Source organism: Gordionus sp. m RMFG-2023, chromosome 5 (assembly GCF_954871325.1).
Source record: "Gordionus sp. m RMFG-2023 chromosome 5, tfGorSpeb1-WG-v2, whole genome shotgun sequence".
In the NCBI taxonomy this organism is placed as follows: Eukaryota; Metazoa; Nematomorpha; class Gordioida; order Chordodea; family Parachordodidae; genus Gordionus; species Gordionus sp. m RMFG-2023.
In genome coordinates, this window is record NC_088779.1 from 23,201,619 (window position 1) to 23,214,990 (window position 13,372).

Here is a 13,372-nt window from a genome sequence, read left to right on the forward strand (position 1 = left end):
TTTTGATTCATTTTGCATGGTCTATAATTTAAATTGAAAACGTTTTTTTTTTAAATAAACAATTTATTACAAAATATATATTAAAAAAATAAATAAAGATTATGTAAACTAAAATATTAGGGGGGAAGGGTTTAAAAAAATATTTTTAAAAAATTGTCTGTCCACAGAACAGAGGATGGAGATAAAATTTGATCTACATATCTCTAGAGATATTTTGAGATATCCAGTGATTGTTAGTTTTTTTTACCTAAAGTTTTTAGTTTCATATGGTACGATTTACCAATGTGTCAAAAAAAAGTTATTATCATTACCAATTTATTTTCTTGTATTTAAAACAACTAATATCCCTTTTGATTCCTAGAGTCTATTTTTTTTTAAATTAAAAAGGTATTAATTTTTAATGTAGTGTATAAAAATTATATTATTTATATCTGAATATTAAAAAAGTTACGAGGGAATAATTGTTTGTCTTGCTTCTATGAAAGCTTATTCACTGCTATATTCTCCAATACAATTAACATGTATTTACGGGTAAAATAAAATTCAAATAAAATCTATTTTTTATTGCCCCATTCTTAATGCTATGTATATCCAATGATGTATATATACTACTAGATTAAGGATTAATTTATTAACAGTATCTTTACATAGCAGACAGCTGTAGCTGCATTTTGTGGTTTGCTCGCCTATTAATTGTCTTATTATCAACATATAAATGCACATTAATGTCCTTTAATCGACTAGCAAATCATGGCGCTACACCGGACTCTTATATATGGATAATTTTAAATTTAATTAATGAGTCACATCATTGAGTATGTCATACGTTTGATTGTAAACATAAATTAAAAAGAAATATTTGCATATATTTGAAAAGTATTTAAATATTTTATCTGATGTCAAGTCAGTCAGTGTTCTTAAAATTATAGTGAGGGTAGAAAGTGAGCAAATAAAAATAAAAAGAAAGAATAGGAATCCTACAAGTCTTCTATCATATAAATAAAACACCACTTTATATTTTCCAACATAAATCCGGGTCTGATATAAAATATTTAGCAAAATGTTATTATGCATTTCTTTTCAATATATTTTCATATGGATTACTCTGAAATACGGTTAGCCCGAATTCGGGTGAAGCATATAAAATCGTGGCAAAGTATAGAAAAATACAGCATATCTTATTTTCTTCGTCGCGAATTCGCACTTATTGTGAATGCAGGGTTAGGGTGTTTTTTTTCTTTCCTATTAAATAGCCCAAATTAATCATACTTTTAAAAAGATTGATTAAAGGCGCGATCTTTAAAAAATCTTTAAACCAGGAATATGTTATAAATTATAATATTGAATAATGAAACTTAAGCATTGATAATTTGGTTTTAAGGGCTTACAATTATTTTAACATTTATTCATTCATCATTATGCCATTGCATGAAAAAGCAATTTCACCGCACCCTAAGGAACTGACTTGCATGACGTATTTTCACTAATATAGTTCCAATACATTATATCCAACCCTTTTATTGCTAATATGCAATCAGCTAGCAAAGGTAGAAGGAATGAGTAGATATGGTAGTTATTTATTAGAACCGTTACCGGCAGAACAGTAAGTACTCGTTTGCATAAAATGGTATATAGTAATGTAATATTATTTTTAAAATTTGATCGATTTTTTCTTCACTATCTTTATTGTAGACAAATCCTGAAGTTTACTACTAAGGAAGGAATAAAATTTTTATTTTTAGTAGTGAAACCATATAAAGTTAATATGATATATAAACAAACAGAACTCGTCTGTTTTTTGAGTAAAATAAGCATGGATTATTAAAGTTAATATTAGGATTTACATTTTATGCATTATGAAATATTTCAACATCCTAACAATAAAAATCTGCCAACTATTTAATTTTTCTCTATAAAAATTTTGAATAGATTTGGAAGGATTCGGTGGCAAAATTATTTTAAGTGCAGCCTGATTAATCAAGAATCTTTCATTTATTTGAGTGATAAATGTATCTAAAAGAGAGGTAAAGATATTTAGAAGTTAAGTAGAATTTATTTTGGAACTTAGAACCATTGTCAAATAAAGAAAAGTTAATTAGACTGAATGTGTCCATAGAACATTGTTTCGGCCAACGAATATAGTGGTTGAGATAATTTAGAGAATAAAATAATAGTATAAATAAATTAACTACTAATACTTTATTAATTAATATAAATACTAATTACATAATCATAAATAAAATAAGAAATTAAAAAATATAAAAAAATTAAAATTAAATTAAAGATTAAAAAAATTAAGTTAGTAAAATCATAATTTAATCATCGTTTTTCGCATCATAATTTCTCCTTATATATCCTTTTTCTTTAATCAACATTTGCATAATCTCAATTTGAACCGAGATTTAATTCTTGTAGATTTGAATATCTTTGGGCTTCGTAATTTTATTTAAAAGTAATTTGCCTGTCTGGCGTTTTTCTTAATCTAGTAAATTTGCATGTTACCACAATTACAACAATTTATTTTATAGTATTCTTTGTCTGATCCCAGATTAATATTGATGATATTTGATTTATAAAATTCGTCATCTACATTTGTTCTGATTTACTTATGTTCCAATCTAAGACTTGCTTTCAGTAATGTTGTTAAACAGATTTGAACCGATTTTTAAAAATGACTAACTTAATATTTTATTTTAAAAATACCAAGCCGGAAATTAAAATTTGGTCATCTTTAGGGAAATCTCAAGGCTTATGCGATTTCTAACTAAATCGGCTCAAATTGAGCTATTACATTAGTTTTCAATTATTCTCATCGTCTAAATCATATCGATGTCATTTTTTAAAATATTTTACTTTAGTTTCCCAATTGAAAAGGTTATAAATGATATGGTGGGAATTTTAAAATGGTAGATAAAACCTGCAAAATTTGGAATCGATATTAATTCATAGAATAAATTAGTAACATATTTATTTCGTTGTGAATGTAAATATAAATAATTAATATTATGTGATAAGAGGTAGGACTCAGTAATCTTTTTTTTAAATATTTTAGCCGGCATCTACTATTTTGACTGGGGGAATGGGGGGGGGGTGGAATTGCTCCCCGCCTTCTGCTGCTTATCCGTCTATATAATATATAAAAAATTATATAACTATTTACATTTTAGGACTTATACATTACATACCTCATTATGGTCAAAATAAAAATTTCTATTTTTTTTATGATCAATTATCGATAATAGAGACCCCTGTATATTTTTTCAATTTATATGCATTATATAGTAAAGAGATAGGATGAATTTGAATTAAAAACTGTAACACCTTATATCAATTCTGTATATAATAAAAATTTCAGTATTTTATTAGTATTCTTTTAAATCATCACTTCAAGACCCTACTTTTATTTAGTTTACAGCTTGAATAAATTATAAAATTGAGAGTAACATTTAATTTGAAATTAACAATATATTTATTAGGGAATTAAGATGAATTACTTGGAAATCGCTATCTACAGTAAGCCATTCATATTTTCATGTTTATAGATAAATAAAATAATGAATGCAAATTTTGATTTCTTTTTTTCATCAAATTTGGTAAAATATGTTGGTCTTCCCTTTCGATAATAAATTTCTTATCAAAATTTCTCGATTCAAATTGGTATTTTTAATAAATTTTTAGCAACACAATTTAAATTAGACATTTAAAATTTTTTAATTAATTATTAGTTTTAAAATTTTTAAAGTAATAAAAATAATTTTTTTTATAGAAATAGTAAGGTATTCATTTTTATGTCGTAATATAGAAATAGTTATAAATATATTTAACAATTTTCTATAAAAAATTAAAATGGAGCCTAGCGGGAGGGTAGGAAAAGTTTGCATCCAATTTTTTTGAGGGGAATAAGGGGCAGGATTTAAAGATGGGCTAGGGGTAGGATAAATTTAATGGGGTGGGGGGGGGGGGGGTATCTATTAAATTTTTAGATGAAATTGGGCAAAATGTATTGCTGTTGAAATTAATACTTTTGTTATAGACCTATTATAATCTAACAATATTGCTAATCATCAGTCAAATCAATATATGGCGCATAATCATAGACATTATTTCCAAAATAAAACTATTTCTAGCATTTTTTGCTATTTGGTTAACAATTCTATTAGTAAACATATATTCATGCCAAACAATATTCTACAGTGTTGACCAGATTTATTGGATTTCCTTATTTTATAATATATTTGAAAATAAAATTATTTGGCCTGCTAAAAATTGTTAAAATAGCATATTTATATATTCTTATTAATTTTTACATGTTAAATAATTTTATTTACAAACAAATTTAAAAATATGGAAATGTTATAAAATAAATCTGCACAACACTAATTATAAATGAGGGAGTATTTAATTTAATTCATGTTATAATAAATAACTCTTTTATATTCACAATATTTTGAGAGTTGGCGGTACATAATCATTTAAGTTTTTTTTAAGTTATGAAGCGAGTACAATTATCATTAAAAGGTATATCAATAATGTGGGAATATCATGACCAAAAGCGGAGGAGGTAAGCATAGATTTTTGGAGGGCCTGTGTCTGTCAGGCATATAGTAATTTATCTATAATTAATGACTTAAATGTTGTATTTTATGTCATTCATTTGCTTCAATCACTTTTATTTATGTAACAGTTTATCAATTAGTAGCATATGATTAGATGATTCAGGAAAAAAACATCGGAACTTTAGCAGATGAGGCTCGCAAAAGAAAACAAAAACTGTTTGAATTAAAGAAGAAAAAGCAAGAGAATAATGAGAATTCAGAAAATTTAATAAAACACAAAAAGTAATTATATATTAGTTAATGATTTATCTATATTAAATTGTATTTTTATTATTCGTGAAATATTTATTCAATATTAGGCCAATATTTCGAAACTATGCTCCAACTGATACAGAATTACAATCTTCTATGCTTCCCAAAGTCAAACCCTCTGCTCGTAAAATTTTTACTCTCAAATTATTTCATCATGTTTCAACTGAGATAAATTTATTAGTTATATTAATATTTTTATTTGAAATATTAGAATTTAGATTCATGTTTACCTTTAATTAAATTTATTTTTTGATTATGAGATTTGTTGTTAGATGTTTTAAATTATAATAAACAGTAAATTTAATAAATAGCAATGGCATTTATAATATTTTTATCTTTACTCAAAAGTTGATGAAAAAATTGAAGAACAAATTTCTCTTACAACTCAACCTGAAGAAAAATTAACTAATAAAATTGAAATGGTAAATAATTGACTTGTATAAAATATTAAGGTAAATGATTTCTAATATAGTTAAGAATAAATCTGCTCTTTTATGTAATAATTATTAATATAATTAATATCACCATTTAATAGAGCATATAATAAATTGCTGGATGATAAAATTGCCCATTTATGATTTTTATTTGAGAAGATATTACATTAGCTTTCATATTATTGATTTTTAATGATATCTTAAAAATTCTATACAAAATTGTAAAATTTCACAGATAATATTGTTAAATATCTCAATTTTTTAAAATGGCTCATTCATTATTTTAGTAAGATAGTATAACCTATAGAATCCTTGAAAAATACCTTATGAATGTAATTAAAAAACTCATTTTCTTCAATTACTATATCTTCGTTGTCTAAAAAACTTATATTCACTTTTTTGCTTTATGTAATGTCATTTTTAAAATAAAAACAGTTTAAATGGATGATGTTAATTTTTTCAGTAACTCAGGTCACAAATTTAATATTAAACAAAAAAAAACTTGGTTTATAAAGATAAAAAAGTATTTATATATGCATTCTAAAAATTGTGATATCTTAATAAATACAAAATACTTGTTTTTAGTATTTAAAATGTAAATACTACTTCCTAAAATATTCAAATAAATACCAATTACAAATACAAAAGAGTATTTTATTTAGTATTTTAAATACAAGTATCAAAATTTTATTTACGGAGTTCCAATTTGGAAAGTGAATAATTTATTTGTGAATGACTTAATTATTAGGTGTTTAAAAACAAAGTTGCTGAATGTTTCTCTTTGTAGGCACACTTAGCAACATTCAGTAGCATTTTGATTTATGGTTGTGGGAAATGAATATACCTAAAACGAATTATTTGTTATTCATTCGATTCGTATTTTACGAATACGAATAACACAATTATTCGATTTGAAAGTACGATCGAATTCGAATAAGGAAAATATATTATTTGTCGAATAATTTTTTTTTCTATTATTCGATCGAATTATTCAAGATTATTCGACTAAAATAATTTATAGTATTATATTAATAAATGTTGAAAAATAATTTTATAAATATATGTATTAGATAATTAAGAATTACTTGAAATTATTCTTATTTAATAAAATTTCCTAGTGGAATATTGAAGAAGCATTTTATATTTTAAAAATTTTTAATAACTTCATAATCCAAAACAACTTCAAAAAATTCTTTTATGGACGAAGGTATTTATTTTATGGAATTAATAACACATACACAATTATAATGAACTAGTAGCTAGCCCGTCAAGAATGACGGGCGATGCAGATATTTCTCCTTTGTTTGATGATGGAGAAATCATAAATTTTACTTTTTGCCTAAATTTTTACCACTTTATTTGTAAAATATTGCTAGATGTGAGTATTGTATTTTTAGATTGCATAGCTTTTTGACAATCTATTATTCCCTACAATTATTTGTACTCATATACAAGGTACTAATAATATATTAACTTTTTTAAAATAATGTTGGGGTAATTTATAAATTTGAACAGTTTTTATATTAAAACCTATAAATCCAAATTATTTTTGTAAAAAATATTTTATAAGTAAATGTGTATAAAATTTAATATACGTACATGTAATAGTATTTTTTAAACTTATATTAAAATTCACTAAATATGTATTATCATTTTGTGATAAATTTTTTAAAAGCTATCATCTCATCTACATTTGGTGAGTATAAACTCCTAAATATAGCTATTGTTTTTGAAGAATTGGTTGTTGTCAGATATGTCATATACATGATATAAATATTATATTTATTTTTCTACATTATATATAAATATATTATATATGTATGCTTCTATTTTATCTTACTAATAAAATTTGTTTGTCTTTTATCCATAGTTAAATTTTACAAAATAAATTTTATAATCGATCTTTTTTAATTTATTGTTAAATAAAATTTTCGAATAAATCGAATAAGCATTTTATTATTCGTACGAATACGAATAATTCTATTATTCAATTAGAATCGAACTCGAATAATGCAATTATTCGATTCGTATTTTTATAGGTATAGAAATGAATATCTAAATATTTTTTTTTGAGTTTTAAAGAATATTTTACACTATTTAAATTTGTTACAATGAAGTTACATGATTCCAAATTGATCTTAATTATGACCATAATATTATTCAAAATTTGATTGTTAACTAAATGCCTCTTGTGAGCAATTTTTTCTTATTATAAATGGAATCTATAATTTTTTTCTCAGCTTCAGCCTTAAAAAATTATTAAAAAAATAACATTATTTTCATAGAATAAAGATAGGAAATTTGAGTAAAATTTACTGGTTTATATGTATTTCCATTCTGATTTCATGAAAAGAAAGAAAGAGATATTAAAAAATTTTAAAATTGGTTTTAAAGCTTTTACTCAAAATTTCTTATTTTATATTTAGGAAATTTTATATAATATTATCATTTGAATTATCTTTCAATATTTTTCATCATATTTTTGAAGTATAGGATTTTTTTTATAAATTTCATTTACATAATCAGGAAAAAAAATGGCTTAAAATGACATTTGTGGAATCGTTAACAATCATTGTTGTTCATAATCAAGATATCTTGGAGTTGATTCTAATACAAAAGATTTTACGATTCTCACAGATATTTGTTCTTTTCGATAGATTTAACAATTAATTAGTTAAAAATCTCATTGTATTTTGAATATAGTTATATCTTCAAAAATGTTGATAATGAATGAATTTCATATTAGGACGCAGCCATAAGCACGAAGTTAGTCAAACTTTTGAAAGCACTAACTTTAAGACATAGGGCCAATAATATGTAATACTTTAATGGAATTTTGTTTTCCTCTCGCAAATTTTAAAACTTAGGTCATGACATGACATCCATTTGGAGATTATCATTACACTTATCAATTCTATTTTACTATATCCCCTATTCTTTTGATTTTCTCATTCTTGTTTTAAAAAAAATTTAGTCTAGTATTCTACTTATACACATCAAGCTATGAGTTATTTATAAAAAGCGATTTTTTATGATATTTTTGGTCGAACCTTTCTCCCCGTTTACTCTTTTTAAGTGATGTTAAATCACCTGACTTTCTCGGACTCCAGAAGGGCCTCGCCAAGTTTTTATCCTGAAAAAAAATACTTATATTAGGGCATATCTCCAACCCTTTAGGGTTAGGGTCTTAGTTCTAAGAGTAGATAGCTGTTTTAGTAAATTCTAATGCACTTACCTCCTTGTTTACCTTGGTTCAATTATTTTGAGTTAGATTTTAGGATTTATTATTTTTTGGACCATCTTATACGCGTGTTAGATTGTTGGGTATACCTTCATTTTACTTTTTAAAATGACGGAACGCCTGTTTGCAGAAAATATTATGTTAAATAAGATTAAATAAAAACATTTAAAATTTATATCCCTTATTTTTAAATAGATTTTTATTAACCATAAAATTTAAACAGTTGATTTATATTATGGTATAAAAAATCGAATTATTACGTTACATAATATAATTAGCTTATATATTATAAAAAAAAATCATTTTTAAATAAGCGACGATGTGTTGTATTTTCAACTTTAAATCATTTTTTAAACGCGTTTTTTTCAAATTTATAAATCTAGCATGTCTAGAAATAACTACCCTATGAATTTCAGACATTTGTGTTAAATTAGTTTTAAAGTTCAAAAATTTATGAATAAGAGTCGGTTTTCTAGACATGCTAGAATATAATTTCTGTAAAATCATTTTTTTAAATATAATTTAAAAATAAACGAACTTAAAAAATGATTTAAGTTGAAAAATAACACATTAAAACACCTTATAATAGGATCACGACTCGCGACATGTAACAACTGTTAGATTAAAACAAGAAGGTATCTAGGTTCAGATTTATATTTAATTATAATCCGGACCTTAAGCCTAACCCGGGTTCAGGTAGAGCTTTCAACCTTGAACCAAACCTACCTCTTGTTTTTTGCCTTGAACCGTAACTGATCTAAAAATTTTAGCGGGTTCGCAAGCCTGAATTTATACTTTTTAATAAAATTCTACTCCCTTTTACTAGTGAAGGTCACGGTCCGGTCTTTGTAAAAAAAGATCGATCCAGACCGTGGTCCTAAATAAAAAGACCGGTCCAGGACCGGTCTTTTTATTTGTTTAAAAAACTTTTTTTTTAACCTAATTTAATTTGTTTTATCATTTTATTAAATATAAGAGTATTATATAAACAATATAAAATTAATTATGAATAATATAATAATTAATACAAATATTTAATTTAAATAAATGCTAATGTCTTTGTTTGTAGAACTTCCTTGGAAGGAATTAGAAGAGGGACTTAATGGAGGCGGTAGATCTATTCCATTCTTTAACCAAGAGCTCATACACATCAAAGCTTGTATTGTTTGTTTGAAAGCCTATTCCTTTTTTTTAGTGACAAGATCTCCTGCTTTCGAAAATATTTGTTCATAGGGGACAGATGTTGCTTGAATTGCTAAAAAATTTCTAGCTGCTAATGAGAAGACTGGAAATCTATATAATAAACTATATTGACTATTTAAAAAATATAAAAGACCTTTCACTATTGGCTTTCCACCATACTAATATGTCATCCTTTAATGAAACAAGAGGTTCATTCAAATAGGTGAGAAGTTCTGATATATTTTCTTCAATGATTTCTGACGATATATAATCCCCTTCTGAATTTCTTTTTTGGGATAAAATTCTTTCTAAAAACTAAATTCATTGATTTCCTCTTGGCACAAATGTTTGAAAATTAGGATTTAATAAATAAATATTAAAAATATACCTGAGAATCCGTTATTCCTGTATTTTTTTTATTTTCTATTTTCCTTAAATATTTTGAAAATTTGGTCATATACTCAATTCTATTAAGAGTATTAGGCATGTAAACTTGTTTTAATCTCGGATCCAATAATGTTGAGACATATGATTCATAGCAAAATAATTCTTTGAGATATTTCTGCATTTTAACCAGCATGTTATTAAGAATTTCTTTTCTTGTATTGTTATTATCCTTTTTTATATTATTTAAAATTTCATTATTTATATTCTCCATATATAACATGGAAATCCCAACTGTAGGATATTTGGATCCTGATAAATCAAGTGTGGTTTATAGAAGGGCCTTAGAAAATCTACAGCCTCTTTAAGGTCTTCTTTTTCACACTCAGTAAAGAAAACCCCTTTAAGTTGTTTGTAATTCAAAAAAGTACTTCTTCTATAGCATCCATGTTCTAAAAATTAAATATTTTTTAAAAATAATTGGATAAAAATGTAAATACCTCATAAATTGTATTCATCATTAAATAGGAGCTATTCCATCTAATAGGGATAACCCTTGTTTTCACATATTTGTACATATGCTTGATTTATTTTGGGTGATTTATTTATAGAAAAGGCTATGTCTCTACACTTTTCTAGTATAGTTGTAAAATATGATAAACCTTCCTGACATATTAGGTTTAGAATATGGGCACAGCATCTAAAGCCTTTAAATTTTTGTTCCTTATAAATATTCTGCAAAATATCCATGCTTTTTAGGATGTTATTGGCATTATCTGTAGTACAGGCCAGTATATTCTCCTCCAATTGATATACATCAATTCTTCTTTTATAGCTAAGGATATTTCTTCAGAAGTATGAGGAAATGGGATATGATTTATATCAAGTAAAATATTTTTTAATGTAAAAGAAGAATCAATATAATGTGCAGTAATGGCTATAAATGAAATTTTATTTATATTGCTCCACATATCTGTGGTAAAGCTTATTAAAGAATTATTTTTATTTAAAATATCTTTTAGAGAATTTCTTAGTTTCTCAAAATTAGCTGTATAAAAATTTTTAACTTTGTTTTTTGACCAAATTGTAGCAGTTGAGTTTAAATATTTGATTAAATTATGAAGATCTGAACTTTCAAAAGTCTTCATTGGCAGAGAGTCCATTATTACCCATTTTATAATGAGTTGGCTCATATGATCTGTTTGGAATTTATCCAATGGTATTGAAGAAAGTGATTTTGTACTTGTGGAGGGCATATTTAAATTAAGAGTAGATTGTGTTTTTGAGATATTTTCATTTTCATTATTAGAAGTATAAATTTTATGTTTTATCAAATGTCTGCTTAAGGTAACTAATTATTTTATTAAGAATAAGGTTAAATTATTTTGACAATGAATTATTCAGACAGTTTCTTAAGAAAAAATAGATATATAAATAAAAACCAAAATATTTTAATAATAATACTGCTTATTTTGATTAATTTATTGCTTAAAAAATTATAAACAATTATTTTGTTACTTGTTGCTGACGATATGTTAAATTTGGTATTACAGTGAACACATATTCTATGTTTTTTATTAGGACTATAAGTAAAATGTTTCTTGGACAAACTTATGGTTTTCATATTGTAAAAAAAAAATTAACAAAATCTAAAATAACACCTCTAGAAAAATATCATAAAATAAAATATACAAAAAAATTATATTAATTGAATAGTAACCTAAACTTAAATATTAATAAAAGACCGGTCCGGACCGCGGTTCGGACCGTAAAAAATAAAAAAACCTGAACGGACCACGGTCCTCAACAAAAAGATCGGTCCGGTCCCGGTCTAAGACCGATAGGACCGGACCGTTGACCTTCACTACCTTTTACTGAGATAGTGAGGGGGATGAAAGAACTGTACTTTTTTTTACTAGCTTAGAATAATATTTACGAAGACTTGCAAATTTGCTAAGGAAGCTTTCTCCCCCCACCCCTTCCCCTTAGTGAATTGGGGCTATCGGATAACCTCTATTTTGCAAATATTTCTTAAATAATAAAAAAAATATTAACTTGTGCATTTGATTTTAATTTTTTTTAAATTGTAAGGTATTATTTTTGGTCGGTTAATAAAGCTGTATTATTAATTTTTTTTTCTACTAATGACAATATTAGAATTTATCAACTTTGGCTCCTAGGAAAATTGATTGGGATCTTAAGAGAGATATATCCAAAAAATTGGAGAAGCTGGAACGAAAAACCCAACAGGCTATATCCGAACTTATTAGTTTGATATTATAATTAATTTTTCCTTTTAAAAAATATTAATTTAAATTTTTTTAAAAATTTTTTTATAGGAGAACAAATAATGCAAACCAAGGATCTCTCCTCTATGCCCGATATGGATACTACGTGAGACATAATGAAGGACCAAATTTTTTTTTAGATAAACATTTTTATCTATTTTATTTGAAAGCAACACTTTATATTATAATGTAAAAAAAAATAATAATTTTGAAATGTCCTATTTTAATGATAATTATTATTTAATTAAAATGCATAACAGATACAAGTGTTATTGTTAAATTAATTAAAAAAGAATGTTAAGTAGATTATAGAGAAACATAATCTACATTATCAGAGTTATTAAAGTATCACGACGATAATGAACGATAGTATTATCATTGGTATGATATCTTTTTAAATTTATAATAGTTATTTCTCTATTTTTCAATAAAATATATTCACATAATATTAAAATTGTGTATTTGATTTAAAATAATTATCCCAAATTATTTATAGTTTTATTTTTTTTAATATATAAATTTAGAAATATTTTTATAAATTATTTATATTTTCACATAATACATCACAACTTATTAGTATAAATATTAAGTATTAAAAGTTGTTTATTATAAAGTTAAATTAATTAATCCTAGTTATTTAACCTGTTTTATCTTAATAAATATTAAATTACAAATTATTTGATGAAAAAAATTTAGATAGCATAAAGAGTAAAAAATTTGCCATTTTTAATAATTTTCAATATTTTATTTATTATTAAATATACTTACCATTCCTTCCAGCTCAACAGTTTAGTGCCTTTAAATATGTTTTTACAGGAGAAAAGATATCTCCTTAATAAAAACTTTGAAAATGTTTTATAACAATAATATTTAGTGATGATGTTAATTTGTTAATATTTTATATAAAATATCTATTACTATTAATGTATTTGTTCATTATTAATAAATTATTTTTAAAAATGTCGAATAGTATAG

General features: G+C 24.4%; 1 protein-coding gene across 1 annotated transcript; it reads left to right on the forward strand.

Moving 5' to 3' along the window:
- Positions 1 to 4,654: 4,654 nt before the first annotated feature.
- LOC135929576 (coiled-coil domain-containing protein 12-like) lies at positions 4,655 to 12,663 on the forward strand. Its single transcript, XM_065466228.1, has 5 exons — positions 4,655 to 4,838; positions 4,916 to 4,992; positions 5,217 to 5,290; positions 12,267 to 12,378; positions 12,449 to 12,663. Exons 1-5 carry the CDS (start codon positions 4,711 to 4,713, stop codon positions 12,505 to 12,507), a joined length of 450 nt encoding a protein of 149 aa, XP_065322300.1. The 5' UTR covers positions 4,655 to 4,710; the 3' UTR covers positions 12,508 to 12,663.
- The last annotated feature ends 709 nt before the right edge of the window (positions 12,664 to 13,372 follow it).